The 15,634-nt window shown below is 36.9% G+C and overlaps 1 protein-coding gene across 10 annotated transcripts in view; it reads right to left on the reverse strand.

The window, feature by feature from the left end:
- The window catches only part of PACSIN2 (protein kinase C and casein kinase substrate in neurons 2), a 69,060-nt gene that overhangs the window by 3,821 nt on the left and 49,605 nt on the right, over window positions 1–15,634 (reverse strand). For 8 of the 10 annotated variants that reach the window (XM_064516519.1, XM_064516526.1, XM_064516554.1 and 5 more), the window contains 8 exons: window positions 13,023–13,179; window positions 12,015–12,250; window positions 11,147–11,302; window positions 9,688–9,863; window positions 6,719–6,839; window positions 4,392–4,516; window positions 3,627–3,743; window positions 2,456–2,652 (listed from right to left, as the gene is read on the reverse strand). In XM_064516519.1, the coding sequence (XP_064372589.1) occupies window positions 2,456–2,652; window positions 3,627–3,743; window positions 4,392–4,516; window positions 6,719–6,839; window positions 9,688–9,863; window positions 11,147–11,302; window positions 12,015–12,250; window positions 13,023–13,179 (1,285 nt within the window). The remainder of the gene's footprint in view (window positions 1–2,455; window positions 2,653–3,626; window positions 3,744–4,391; window positions 4,517–6,718; window positions 6,840–9,687; window positions 9,864–11,146; window positions 11,303–12,014; window positions 12,251–13,022; window positions 13,180–15,634) is intronic. The other 2 variants (XM_064516545.1, XM_026114010.2) reach the window with 2 other exon arrangements.

A 15,634-nucleotide genomic window follows, 5' to 3' on the forward strand; every position in this document is an offset into this window, starting at 1 on the left:
AAACAGATCCCCAAAATACATTAATCCTCTACTGACAGCTGCTTAGGAGTCTACGCATAATCACTGTAAGAGTGAGCACATTTTCAATCAGCTCCTGCATGACCCAGTGGTTTTTTCTTTCCTTCTTCTCCCCTTAGTCTTTTGTATGCTTGGTGTAAGCCTAGTCACACTAATACTTTTGCATAAAAACTAAAGTGTCTCACTGCAGCCATTATTCAGGTTCTGTCAGCGTATTCACGACCTAGCATATGATCCCTTTCCCCCATATAAGTTGATGCAATCATAATTTAGTCTTATAATGCACTTCAATGCTCCTCCTTTAAGAATATTAAGCTATTTTTAAGTTAAGCCAACATACCTCTTAAAGTTCATACTTGCTGTACTTTATTTCAAAGACCTCGTATTGAGAACCACATGGTTCAAATAGTTTAATGCAAGCCATGCAACCAATAATAAAGTACAGAATGCCTAACTTTGAATTTAACCATTACATCTCAGTATATAAACATTGCATAGTTTTGTCACAGCCTCCATTACTGTAAACCCTTAGAATGCCACACCTGTAACTTGACAGGCATAAAGCATGTATTTCAAGAGGATTATTTGATTGCCATGGCCTGCTAAGAAAAAAAAGGAGCAGTTACCAAAGTCTACTGAATGAAGGATAAATTTTAGCTCCTGTGCGTTTCAGTGAAAACTTCAGATATTTTGTTACTACTGTCCTACTATCAGGGTACAATTTAAAAGTTAACAAATGAACCAACTCATTCTTTTCCTCTGGAAGCCTACAATATTTGTCTGCCAAGAGGGAAGGTGGGGGGGGGGGGCCAGGGGAAAGACAGCTGTATGAAGAATTTCACTAATAAAAAAAGCTGGGAAATAATTAAAAGAGGGGGAAGCACCACCACTGACTGGAGTTTCAGTTATTGCTTAGAAGTTTAAGACCAGACTCTTTTTACAGACAGCATTTAGAATATCGTCTGGAAATAAGTATCTCTGACAGCCACCTTCCCCCCCATAAACAGTATGGAATGCTAACAGTCACTCATTAACTATCATCATTAACTTGTTTACGATACTGTTAGCCATTAGCCACTAACTTTACCCATCTAACACTCACTGTAGATGGTGTGATGAAGTAGCACACTTATGAGCCTCAGCTGCAGGGAAAGTGGAACTGAAATTGTCTCAAGCTTCCTTTCAACGCTCAAATTGTGTTTGTCCCCTGACTTGGAGCAAGTCAGCATGGGAGAACGGACTGAACCATGAACAAAGGGGAGAAGACAGGAGATAAATAAGGTTGCCAGTCTCGTTCCCACAAACTGTTCTGTTTGGGCTTTTTTAAACTACTTGTACAATCTTGCAAGAGACAGATGTTACTTCTGGAATTCCTGTTGAGTCAACTGTGAACACACAGCTCTGGGCAAGACAGTATTCACAGTTGCCTGGAATTAGAGCTGGAAAGGCAAGGACAGGGTGCTGATTTCATCTTCTGTCACTAGAGGGTGCGGTCTCCAGGCTTCCCAGACTAAAGGACTTGAAGTCTCCTGCTCTGGGGCTGAGCAAGATGCCCAGGCACTCGCTCAGCCACAACAGCTGGTAAAGCCAGCCCAGACAAACTGGAGACAGCAGCAGCTCATCAGCATGTAGCCATCATACCGTTGTACCAAGCCTGTCTGGATGGAAATGTGCTACAGAAAGTGCTTCTCCTGCCAGCTGGTTCTACTCTCTTCCCTCAGCTCCTACAGCAATGAGGTAAAGTGCAAAGGAGCAGGTTCAAAGGCTCAAAGGAAAAAATGCCTTGAAAAGGGAGTTGTCTAGTCAGTATATCCCAAATATAACACAAGAAAACAGAACCAGGTAAAGACGGACAAGTTATTATGCTTAGATAAGGAAGGGGTGGGGAGTAGGGAGCACACAGGAAGAGAGAAAGAATTCTGTGTTGGTCCATGACTAAGTTTTCAATCTAAAAAGTTAACACTGCAGAGAAATATACACCAAAAAAAAGGGACACTTCCAGTTTAGACAGAAAAAAGTATCAATTGATTGGAAATTGTAAGATTAGTTACTTATTTTTAAATTTTGTAGGACTAGTGTATTTCTAGGCAGCTAAAAGCAGCAGCTATTACTGTCACCAACTGAGAAAAGAACGAAAGGATTATCAATTCTGCAGCTCATTTTCCTCATTTTACAAGATGGTAAGAAAGAAAAAATACATCCCAGACAGATTAGCCATCAGCACTTCCAACCAGGGGATACCAAGAAGCACTACCATGAAGGGTGGGGGACAAGCCAAGATGGATCATGGGTTAGATAGGCTCCTGTAAGTGGAGTTGTACATTCAGAAAGACAAATGACTTAATAAAATAAATGCTGAAGAGAAAAAACTCCTTCACTCATTTCCTTCCATTTTTCCTTTTGAAAAGTAGTAAGTAAGTGAATGTTGTAAACTTACCAGCTTTAAAGCTGAGTTCATCTTGCTCTTGGCCCTCATAGTCATAGAGGGCACGTACTCTCACCTCCATTGCAGGAGAGGTATCTTCATCAAATGGATTGGTATCTCCATTTGCATCAGTGGAAGAAAAGGGATTGTTGGACTCTTCATCAGACCAATCTGTAGGATAGCTTTGGTTTTTTTCATAGCTGCTAACACTAAAAACAAATTTAAAGTTATTCTTGTGTGCTCTTAAACTAGGAGACTAGAAATACCACTAAGATATCAGTTCCCTTAGTTAAGCTTAAGCTCATCTGTTAGGCCCAGTTTTGAAATTTTATTTCTGATGCTGGCCATGTCTTATTCAAAATAAATCAGTCTTTCAACATAAAGTTAAAGAAAGAAGAAAGAAAAAAAAGGCAAGAGAAAGAACAAGGACAACTTCCCCACAAACTCCAAAACTTCTCTAACAAGTAACCAGTATAATCCATGAGTAAGCTCTCAGAATTTGACAGATTATTTACTCAAGAAAGGTAAAAGGACAGAGGTAGCAGATAAGAAGAATTATCTGTTTTAAGATGAGATATTTAAATTGCTGGGCAGAGCTTCCCTCCCACCTCTCTATGAACCTATATAGTAGCTTTTTACTCCTTTTGTACATTACAAGCCACCAGTAAAGAAACCTCATTCTAGAGCAACAACTGTTTCATTTAAAGAAAAAGTTCCCCGTTGAGCATGCACATGCCATTCAAGACAACAGTGTGACATGCCTAAGTGGGTATACTAAAGCAACAGGCAACTGTGTGAGAAGGTCCTAAATCAAAAGAAAGCAATAGTAAAAGCAGACTTATTCAGGGAGAACACAGAGCAGCAAAGCTCCAGCAACAGTTTCACTAGAAAAAAAATTGTCAGTTTTTACTTTTGATAGAACTGGTAAAGGAAGGGGGGGGAAAAAAAGCAACAGCAGTTCTGTTAGCAACTGCCAACAACCCCAGTAGTTTCAAACCAAAGAAGACAAGGCAACAGATATGGCATCTGTTAGAAAAGACAAGTTTAGCTACAGAGTTGCTTACATAGCCTCTCAAAAAGACTTCATGCACTGACCAGCATAGTGTTACAGAAACCCAAAATTGAAAACCCTGGATAGAAAAAGTGCAAGTGTGAAAACAATTAAAAACAACATTTCACCAACTTTTTGATTTTATTGTCCTCCTTTTCACTGACAGTACTCCCAGTATCTTCTTCATCTTCAAAGGGATTGTAACTTGATTGTACTGACTGCACTGTGTTACTCGGGACACTAAGACTGCTAATTTGGAAAAGAAAGAGCATTATGGTGACCCTATCTGTTTAGAGTCAAGACACTGTCATTAGTGTCCCACTAAGCAAGTTTCTTAGCAGACCCCTTTTCTAGCCAAAGAAAATCCATTAACTGTAGCATAAGATCCAAAAAAGTTCTGCAAATCTCATGAGTATGATACATTCCTCCAAAATTAAAATCGTCTAATGTTTTGTGGATCTTAATTTTCCCTACTGCCCCCAATAAAAGGCAGTGCTATTTTTTCCACACAATTTTATTCCTTTCAAAAGATGCTGATGTTAATGCTCTTGCATTAATGACATCCAGAATTCTCAAGTGACCAAACATTCCGAAAACTGAAATTTCAACGTATAACTGTCATTTCTAGATATGGGAAGATAGCAGACTAACTACCAGATTAACTAAAGAAAGTTCAGTTTCTCATAAAGTTTGGCTTCTTGTAATTCCCAGATGAAAGGAAAGTGTAAAATGGAGAATAATTCCCAAAATATTTTGTGAGCTGCAGGAACAAATCATTTCCAAAATGTTCACAGATAAGCAAAATGTAGTTGGACAGTGACTTTTTGATCCCATATAGCTTAGTGCGCTTGAAGATAAAAACCCTATCCTTTCAGTCTTTTCAGACATGAAAAATACCTGCTATGTTTGTTAGGCTGTGAAACTTGATCTCCTGTCTGATTAATACCAGTCAGAGTCACTCCATCAGACGCCTTCTTCTTTTCTCTTCTACTGAGAGTACGATTCAGATCTGCAGACCACTCCTATAAATGAATGCAAAAGTGAATGAGAAGTTGTTTAATTAAACAAGAGATTTTCATATTTAATTTTCAGATTGAGTTATGGAACATACATTTAAATATACAACTATATAAATCATTATTAGAAAAATAAGTTATTCTAAGTGCTTCCCTTACAGTTGTCATCCATTTCCTATTCTAGCAACGCAAAGGGATATCTGCGCTACTCATGGAATCTGAAGGATGCCTGTACTTCCCTGCTTAGTATTCCAAACACCTTGAAAAGCCTTAATACCAGACATCTGGCAGACAACTGGAGAAGTCAAAGGAATTAGCCAGTGTAGCTTTGCACTGAAAAGGCTTACTGTTTCAAATAATGCAAAACCAGCACATTTGGCTTAAAAAAGTAAACTTTACATTTAGTTTAAAAAGGTATGACAATCTACTTACTCCTCAGAAAGCGCTCCAAGACTGACCTACAAAGGCGCTCATCTGCTAAAGTCACTGCACATTACTTTTCCTCCCCCTGAAATTTGAGCCCCTAAGGTACCGCACTCTAGATTTAATAGATTTGTTGTCCCTAAAAGCTATCCAGAAGAGACAGGCTCAAGTCAACACAACTGACAGGACTTATGATGTCATTTGTTAAGTATCCATTCCCTGATGCTCTGAATTAGTCAGAAGTTTCAGCAGGCAGATGCACAGGCATGCTAATAAGAGCTAAACACAATTGACAGAGTCAGACTAAACTGCATTTTGATATAAAGCAGGAACCAACAGAGGATAAATTTGATGCGATTAAATATGTCTTGACTAGGGACATTTGATCTCAGAAGCCTTAATAAAGGTGGGGAAAAAACAACAACAAAAAAAGATAACCACACACCAAGAGATGCTTTGCTATACAAAAATAAAAGAAAATATTTGAGATAGCTATTTAAAAAGAAGAAGAAGATTTTGCAAGCTGGTATTACAACTGGTTTACACATGTAGCATGGTCAGTCTTAAGTGATTTCTGATCTACTTTCAGAAGTACCCCATTATTTTAACTTTGTACAAATATATATTGGATTTCTGAGTTACTATAATTTAAAGACCACTGACCTAAGCATATTTGCAGTTTATAATGCAATTTCAGATTCATTTGATCATGACATTATTACTTACGTCAACCTTGTAGCATGTAAAGGAAAGATGTATTTGATTAGAAAAACAGTAACGACAAAACTTCATTTGTATTCTAATGCTTCTGGAAAAGGATGACATTTCCCACACAGAAGTAACTGTAGTTCAGTGCTTCAGGCAGAGAAACTCAACAGCACTATTTTTATCTTATGATTTTTCCTCCAGTCCTTCAAATCTAACAACTTAAGTCAAAAAACAAGTTCCTCACCCTTAAACAGGTGATATTTTCCATTATGTTAATAAGGGAGTACCGAAGACTCCATAAGTGATGTTTCTATTCCACTAATTTAATGCCCAGAACTTATTTCAACTAAACCCATTATTCTGGTGAGACAAACTCATCCCAATTCCAGCCATGCAATATTCTACCAGTAATAGCCACACTGATACACTGTGGTACTTGTTTCCCGAAGGCTACTGAAGTTACAAAGGACACTCCCCTCAAAAAAAATAAAAAAATAAAAATAAAAAAGACCCTGCTCTTTGTTTTGAATACAGAAAATAGTCTTCAGAAACAAAATTACCCACTGGTTAAAGGCAGAACTTGCAGCTTCCTTATATAGTTATACTGAAAAAAAATAGTTGGGACTTTTAAATATCAGTTTTTTAGGACTGAAGTATTCAGTTAAGCCTTTTCAGTCTTTTCTGCACTACAATTTGAATCTCCTTTCTGTCACCAGGTATTTAAAGTCTGACATGAAAGGACAGAAGTAAAACATGCAGGGTATCATATATAGGGGTCAGAAGTGTATCAGCTAAAGCATGTCTTTCTAATGACTTCAGCAATGACTTTAACTATAATAATCACTAGAAAGCATGTTGTTTTAATAGGTGCTTGATACAATCTCCTCCAAAAATTGGGGGTGGGGGAAGCCTAATGGAAATCAGCAGAAGATAACTATTATGGCTTGTAAAAACAAACAAAAAAAATACACTGCTAAAAGTATGAATCTGAGAGTTACACCAGGAAGGAATATGACAAAAAGCAGAGAGGAAGCAAATGAGGAAAACAGATCTGGGATTTTCATACTACGTCCTCACCTCAAACTGAGGCCAATTCATTGACATCCCGGGGCCTTGATTAGCTCTAAACCACCGCAGATCTTCGACAGCATCTGCTGTTTTGATGTTCTGCTCCAGTTCACGGTAGATATTTTTGTAACTACAAAGAAAATTGGTCTTCCAATTTAGTATACCAATTAGAAACTTGGTACATCCACCAGTCAGATGAAAACACTGAATATTTATAACAGCATTGAAAAAAACCAACTTGCAGCAAGACAGACCTTATAAGTTTCTGTACAAGACCTATTAACTCCCTGTAAAAAAGGAAGAACAGAGCAACAATTCTTTTAAATTCTAAAAATTTCAACATTGGAATTCAGAAATTTAAATTCAGTCATATGTAAATCCTACATTTAATGACAGCGTAAGTAACTTTATGTAAGAAGCAGAATTCTAAAGTTTCCTATATTTTAGTTTTAATAATTTCCAGCAAGCTTGCCTATGAGAGAGTAGAAGCTGTTTTCATGAGAAGTTTATAGCATTCTGTAAAAACTCATGTCTTAACTAAATGCAGTAAGATTCTTTTTTTTATATTATTTGATGTTTTCTATAAGTAGTATAGTCAATAACATTATAGAATGCCTAGAACAGTAAAAGCAGTTAGCAGGTATTATCTGTTGAAGAAGAAAATTCTTAACCTATTTAACTGTACTTTAAATCTGAGTTGTATATTTTCATGAATGAATACTTACTCTTCATCACATAGTATTTAAGTTATCTTTTAGCCTAATTGTTGTTCTTTGAAGCTGAATTCTGTCAAATACAGATAAAGCATTTTATGGAACAGAAGCCATGCTGCAGATATCACTTTGATCTCCTCATCCTAGACCATGCACATGATATTTTCCCCTCTACAGACTGTGACCACAAATACAACCCTTTGATACCAAAAGGACCAATACAATAACTGGGAACCCAGAGTTCCCAGAGGTCTTAACACAACGGCCATTAGACCTGAAAACACAGAGCTGCTACTCTATCTTCTACCTAGGGAATGCTAGGAAAACCTTCTAGACCAAGTTATACAAAATTTGGAAGCAGAACTCACTAGTGCTACACTGTGAAGGAGTCAAACTGTTTCTCAAAATGTACCTTCAAATTTATCAATTTTTATGTATTATTCAACCATTTTCACATACACACAATTCTTTTTTCACACTGGTGAATGTGTTTAAGCAACAGAAAGGCACACATTTTGAAAAAAGGAATAAACTGATTTAAACAACTCACTAAGCTATCAGGTAACTCAAATGAACACTAAACTGGAGGGGATCTATATCCCCAGAAAACAGATCTGGGCTACTCTTTGCACTATTCTCTTCAACACTATTAGTCTTATTTAAGCAAGCTAAAAAATCAGATTCTCTTTTGGGGAATTGTTCTACACTTTTTACCTCTATATTTTCAAAAAAAAGTAAGAAAGTAGATCAAGAGTTACAGTTGTTTTATCCCTAATTTTACACTAATAGCTCTTTTTGTTTGTGCTTCATTAATATACCATAAAACCATTCCTAAACCACTTAAGTATCTTAAAAGACAATCATTATGTCTCCAGTCGTATTTTATATTTTTTAACCACCCTGCCTTTTGAAATTAACCATTTCTCATTTATTTCTGTTCTGTAGCTGCTTTTCAACCTGATTGAAATGAATTCATATGGGCAGCAATCCTAACCATCTATCTTCTCGGAGAGACACAAAAGGACCTATCTTCCATGTTAGTTCCATGAGAACTTTGAAGCAACCTGAAACAATAATGCTGCTAAAACAAGTGGTCTTGCCCACACCTATTGCCTACTACATGTTCGTTCTTGCCCCTAAGCCACCCTCTTTGCTTGTGCCAGCACTAGCTTTTATGTGACTGCATAGCAAGTCAACCCAGGAAACTGATCTGGGTTAAAAACCAATTAGGTTCTCCCTGCCCTTGGTTACCCTGAACAGCTCCTTTACTGCTGCGGGATGGGCTACCATATAAATACTGTCACCAGCACAAGAGGGAGCAGAAGTGGGCAGCCAGGAGCACACTTCCTCCTCTTCCCCCGCCTCCTCCCCCCCCCATTGCTGTGCTGACTAAAGCATGCATGAATTTCTGCTGTTAGAAGCAAGATGTAAAATCACATTAGAGAGCTTCATTAGAGAGCTCCACAGCATTTGCTGCAAGCATTCCAGTGTCTTGCTTCAAATATAAAAGAAAACAAAATCATTACAACCACTGTCTTCTCGACAAACAGAAGTAGCTTATTGTCAAAAGGCTTGTAGTAGATGATGTGCTACACACAGTATGACAGAATGATAAGCTTAATAAGCTCTGGTGCAAGTTCCTTAGCAGAGGGAGAAGTTTTGATCTCTTAGAACGCGGTGAGAAGAGTCCAGGCAGAAAGACTGAAGGACAAGACACGCTTTATACATATTACGGCATAAAAAACAGACTTTAAAATTAAGAGGGACAAGAGTTCACTGATGGTGGACCAATGGATCTTTAACGGTTATTCTCACCTAAAATAATTCCTGTACTACTTTAGACTCAGCTCTAAGCTCTAACATTTTAGCAACAGATGTGTTTAAGCTAGAAAGTTCATGCTATCTTACACTAATAAATTCTGATATACCTAATCCACCAAATCCCCCTTTCCCAACCTTTGATACAGATTTTTGTTTCTGAACTCCGAATCCTCTCTGATTTGCAAGCAGTTGATTGTAAAAATGTAGCAAGAATGAGGGTTTCTTAGTTCATTTAGCACTGAAATGTTTCATAAAACCAGCAGATGTTAGGGATAGATGCTAATCTGAGTCTAGAAAAAAGAAAAGGAATAAGCTTTTTGATTTGAACTTTAAACTAATTTAAGCAACACATTAGAAAAAACAGACTAAACTGATCTACTTGCACTATGGATTATTTTTGCTGAAAGTATTAAGCATTAATCTTGAAGTCTTACATAGCTTTACCTTGCAGCATTAGACAAGTCAAGGTGTTTCTGAACTTCCAGTAACACTTCTCGAAAGAAACGTAAACGTTTTTCCTCAAACTGCTGACACTGTTCAAATACCTGCTCCATGTTTTCCATATATTGAGGAGTAGCATTATCTAATTCTTTCAGTGATTTTTCATATTTTTCTTTTGTCTGTGTGGAGGGGGGAGGAAAAAGAAAGTTAGTAATTTATCTTATTACTAGCCTACACATTGGATTGATCAATATAGTAATTGTGAAGGTCCAGACCAGGAGCTCCCAAACTTCATTCTCTTTTCATGATCACAGCACCCACGCTGGATCATGACAAGAGTTATCTAACAAAATAGCAGGAGAGTTACAGTAAAGCTCTAAGCCATTTCTCTGTTTTTTTAAAAGAAAGCATGACAAATGTTAATGTAATACTAAAGATAAAAAAACAAAGGAACCACAGAATAAATCATAGCAGGCAGTCTTTCAAGTTACACGTCTCTGAAATTGTTTGGAGAACTTTAAATCAAAGTGCTGGCTTTTTCCCCTTCAGCAATTTACATAGCCCACTATGAGCTAAGAACAAGGAAAAAAGGCATATGTCCCTGCGAAAATAAATTACATGCCCTGTGAACTCAGTTAGCACACAGAACCTGACGTTCTAAATATTTACAGAAATAGTCCAGAGACATGAATTGAAAGATCCCACCCAATGTAACATCAACCTTCCAGATCACAAAAAAAACCCCAAAACAAACAAAAAAGCCACACAAAAACACCCAAATACAGAACAGCATCTCAAAGGAGAAAGAGGTTCCTTTGAAAATGAATTTTTTTCCCCACACACAAGAAAAATCTCTTGGTAGCAGCCAGCTAAAGAAATAAATCAAACTGGGCAATAGAACAGAATTTCCACAAACGCATTTACTTTTATTTAAATTTATTATATCGGCTTACTTTCTTTAAAACAAACAAACAAAGTCCCCCCCACAAACCCCCATGCCACAACCACACATTCTGCAGGTCAAGAATGATTAAAAGTTTAGATGTCAGCAAGCTGACAACATAGCCTCTCAAACGAAATAACTCAAACTTCATTACCTTCAACAAGAAATGAACTCTGTCCTGGAAGTTCCCTGTTTTATTCTGCTTCCTTGCCTGCTGAATGCACTTACGTGAGGTAGAGGTAATATATTACGTTCCTCACATAAGAGCAACTTTGCAACGATGCATGCTTCAGAGAAAACTCTGCATTCTGGCACAGGACCATAACCGAAAGTGAACTGCACGGCAGTCCACAGCACGTTCCACAAAAACAAACAAAAAATTCCCCCCCACAGTGCCCTTCCAAAAAAACAAATAAAACAAACCAAGACACATCACCACATACAAAACCCCTTTAAAAATATGCACAAGCTGTATTTTAAAAAGACCACACATGAACAGTATGTTAGCATGCAGTATACCTTTAGTACATCTTGTTTGCTTCTTTCCACTTTGTCTTGTAATTTCTTTAGTTGTTCAGGATTCAGTGCTGGATCTGCTTTGCTGTTTGTTTCTCTGGATATAGCCAGTTTCTCCTCTTTGCAGGCTGCATGGTATGCTTTCTTTGCAGCTTCCACCTACAAAGAAAATTGGAATCTTTGCATCTGGTACAGTTTACAAAACAATCATCAATTGAATTTCTTAGTCTTATAATCACACTGCAGTGAAGGAAATGTCAGGTTTTGTTTCAGGATTGTTTTCTTTTTTTTTTTTTTGAAAACATTTATGTATTGTTCATTACTTGACCTAAATAAAATAAGGATCAATGTGAGGAAATTAATGAAGTACTTATGAATCTCAGCATTCTCTCACCATACAAGAAACTTGACTCGCACAGTTTAGACAAATGTGGAAACCAACCTCAAGGAAAGGTCTACAGAAAGTCCCAAATAAAGCATTTTGTCATGCCCATGTTCCCCTGCTCCCCTTCTTCTACAAACCTGTTTTAATAACAGCACTACATGACAAGGGAAAAAGAACCCACAGACACTTCTTTCCTGTTTATTTTTTAAATATTTCATAACTTTCAAATGCAGGAAATCAGATACTGTTAAAATGATAAAAGAGTAGCTTAAATGCCACTTTTTTTCCCCCAGATTTTCACTGAAGTCACCAAAATCAAAAGAGACCAAGAGAAAGTATTTCTTTTCAGAAGAGGACAGAAAGCAAGAGATCTTTTTGAGAAAGGAGGATCCAGCAGAGAGAATAGGGAGTTTACTCCCCTAGAGGAATTTGAGACATTAGTATATTGTAACACAGGATATCTAATACATAGATCCACTGCTGTACCTCTTTCAGCTTTTTTGCCCAGGGTTTCTGAGCTTTCCTAAATCCATCTTCTGCTTCTTTGGTTTCCTTAAATCCTCCCATCATTTGCTTATGAAAGGCTTCCTTCTGCCAGTTCTTGATTTTTTCAAAGTCTTCATTCATCAGTGAACCTTTAACTTCTAGATGCAGTTCACTCACTTTTTCAGCTTCTGACATAAAAGCACACCAAGCCCTTTCTACTGTTCCATACTGTGGGCCTAAACACAACAGAAAGTGTCATTCTCAATAACCATCACCCACACGGAACTTTTATTCCCAAGAAACTATCTGAAGCTATCGACTTCAACAGTAATTCCTAGATATTGATACAGACCGAGAACAGGAAACAGTGTTTTTTCACACAAATTTGGAGTTTCACAGAGTTTTAGGCGACAAGAGGCAACATTCACTTGGTCTGGCCTCCTCCTTCCTGTACTATGATTCTTCCAGCTACACCCATAGCTCTTCTTTGAACTTCCTTCAATTTCTCAATATCCTTTTTGAAGCATAGATAACAGGAAATGACAACTATTACAGAATTTATTAAACTGGGATTAATTAGCCTTCCATTAAAATGATACCTAGTTGCTTTATTACTGGTCTTTCACCAGATACCACTGACCCCTATTTTTCAGTTTTTTTTTTTTTTTTTAAACTGTGTGCTCTATACCGTTATCCATCTAGAAACAGCTAGCTCTCTAGAATTTAATCTTTTTGGCTACCTCAACACTGAAGGCAAGATACATCAATTTCAGTAAGAAACAAGCAAGCTAGCAAAGGAGCAGCCTTTTTTAAAAAAAAAAATTACAAAAAACTCAATCTTGGAAACACTACTTTGTCACACTACTGAGCCTTTGTAAGAACTCCATTACAGGCTAGAAAGTACAGAATTTCTACTTTGCACTTACCAAAACAAAGATATTTAGAAATTTTTTTTTATTTTGGGGAAAAAAAAACTTTATAAGTTAAAAATTAAAAGAATATATTCACCTTTTTCCACAAGCTGTTTCCATCTTTTTGCCCATTCTGTAAGCTGCTGAGCATACACCTTCTCTATTCGTGCCCGCTCATGAATACAGTTCATGAGATCACTGCAAAGTCTGTGACCATCATCAATTCGTTTTACTGTCCGCTTGTAATTTCCAACCTATGAAGGAGAGACACTTAGCAATTCCTACTTGAACACTCTGAACTAAAAACAAGACAAATCTCTAAATAACACAAATACTGAGGAGCAGGATAATCCACTAACAGAAATTCATCAGTTGTAACACATAGTATTTTAAATCTTAAAGTATGGCTGCTTTACTTAAGATACTGAGGGTAGGCTGAAACATGATCTGCATGGAAGATGTTGAAAGCCCCTTGCAACAAAGACCACAAGTTTTCTTGCAGAAAAAGCTACTTAGTTTAAAAGCCAAAGCTAGCTAGAGAACAGAGTTTAGTCAGTAATGCAGCAAAAACACTACAAAAGCTATATTTTATTAGTCCTGCAATGCCATGATGAGTACAGTCCTCACAATTGTTGTTAAACAATTGTTCTGTGCTATTATTGCTTGGCAATATTTTAGATAATCCAAATCTTTAACACAAATGCAGTATTTTCCTCTTCCACGCTTATGATAAAGTACCTAATACCTTAACTTTATGTTAAACATTTAATTAATCTTTCTTTCAGGATTAAGAAAACTGCACAGACATACAAAGGAGCATTGTGAAATCTACATCAAACCTAACAATAGAGTTTTTGTTTTTTAAGAATGTAGTATGGAAAAACACAACCACGGTACATACAGCAAAGACTGGATGTGTCCTACCATAAATCTATGCTTCACTGCTGACAAACCAGATAACAACTTGTTCGAAAGTATATTGCGGAATTTAATGTGGAAAGATACCGACAGCAGTAACAAGAAGTTCACATACCAACCATTAATAGGCAAGTAAGCTCTGTAGGGGAAAAACCTCTATAAGCATTCGATGTAGACACTACATAGGAAGGAGGATATGAAGAAACACGCACGCTATGCAATGGACACCCATTCATTTTTTCACCAATATGGAACCAGTATGAATCTATGTGATGGAAAATTAAAGTAAATAAATAAATAAATAAATAGGTTGAATCTGCTCTCAGAGTAACATTTCCACTGATTTCAAGGTCAGTCAGGTTGGCTTTTGTAAACATTAAACAAAGCGTAAGACCTCAGTTAACACAATCTGCACAGCCTATTAAATATTAAAGTCAATGTTTTACTGTCCTAGCCACATGACTGAAAAAAAAAGATTAGCAGTAAGGCAGTAGGCGAACCGTTCAAATGTTTAAAGCCTGTTTCTCATTCTTCCATTTGAATCAGATCCAATTCAGATCTGAAATACAGGAAACTATTCAACTTTTAGATTCACATTTATTCAGAATTTTGTCAGTAGGCTTATGTGCAAGCCATGTGCTTCAGAATAGCTTCTCAAAATACAAAGGGACATAGTCTTAAAAAGAAAAATAAATTAAAACTTTGTTACATGGTAGAAAAATAAGTGGCACCTTTTATCATTGACTAGGCAGATAAATACAGGCATGATAAGCTGTAAAAACGCTGGTAAGACTCCTTGTCAAAGCTGCAAGAAATTAAAACCATCAGTGACAGGATAATAACACCAGCTTTTAGACAATGTCCTCAAAACACTCATTCGGGTTTGTTTTTGATTTTGGGCTATATCCATTTCAATAGGTGAAAGAAACTTAGGTAACCCGTAACACACACATGAGTTAGCAGTAAGTTATTTGTCTTCATCTTGACCAAAAAAAAGGTTTTTTTAAACATCAAATCACAATATAATTGAAGATGACAAGCTACCAGCACCATAAAGAAGCTGGCACTGTACAGACAATCAGTGTGTCCATCCCAAAACACCTTTCACCTATTAACAAGGTGCAGAAAAAACAGATCTCGTTTTCAAGAGAAACAGAAACACAAGTAATTTCTAACAGCATACACTAACAACTGCCATATTCATACATATCAAAAGCATTAGAAAAATTAAGCCATTCAAAGAAAACTTCTTAAAGTACTTGTAATGGAAGGGCAAGTCATTTATTTGCTCAAAATTATTCCAGTTCTAGTTCCACAACTAAGTATACTGCTAAAACTGGTTATGCTAACTTCGTGCAACTACTGAAAGCTCTAGATTAGCATCCATTTGTATCTCTAGTGAAGTGTCCAGGGATTTAGGTCTCTAGCAGGAACATTTCCTTTCATAAATTCACACTCCTGAATTAGCATTTGAAACGCTAATCCTGAATAGGAGCTGGCTGCCCCATGATATTTTTATTATTTTTATTTCCGAGTTGTTTGAGCAAACTCTCTCCATGTGGTAATAGCCAACAGTTGCCAAGCCTCAGGCAGGTATTCAGAGAACACAATTAAGCTAACTTATTACGGTCCACTCAGCTCGCTATTCATCAGCCTTCTGGTGCATAAGGCCACTTTTAAAGAACTGCATATAAAGCAGAGATGATTCACCCACCTCATTCTGGACCATCTCCTGCTCCAGAGGAAATTAAAGGAACTAGCATCATAGTTGAGAACAAATATAAGGAAGAA

The sequence above is a fragment of the Dromaius novaehollandiae genome, chromosome 1, assembly GCF_036370855.1.
Source record: "Dromaius novaehollandiae isolate bDroNov1 chromosome 1, bDroNov1.hap1, whole genome shotgun sequence".
NCBI classification, from domain to species: domain Eukaryota; kingdom Metazoa; phylum Chordata; class Aves; order Casuariiformes; family Dromaiidae; genus Dromaius; species Dromaius novaehollandiae.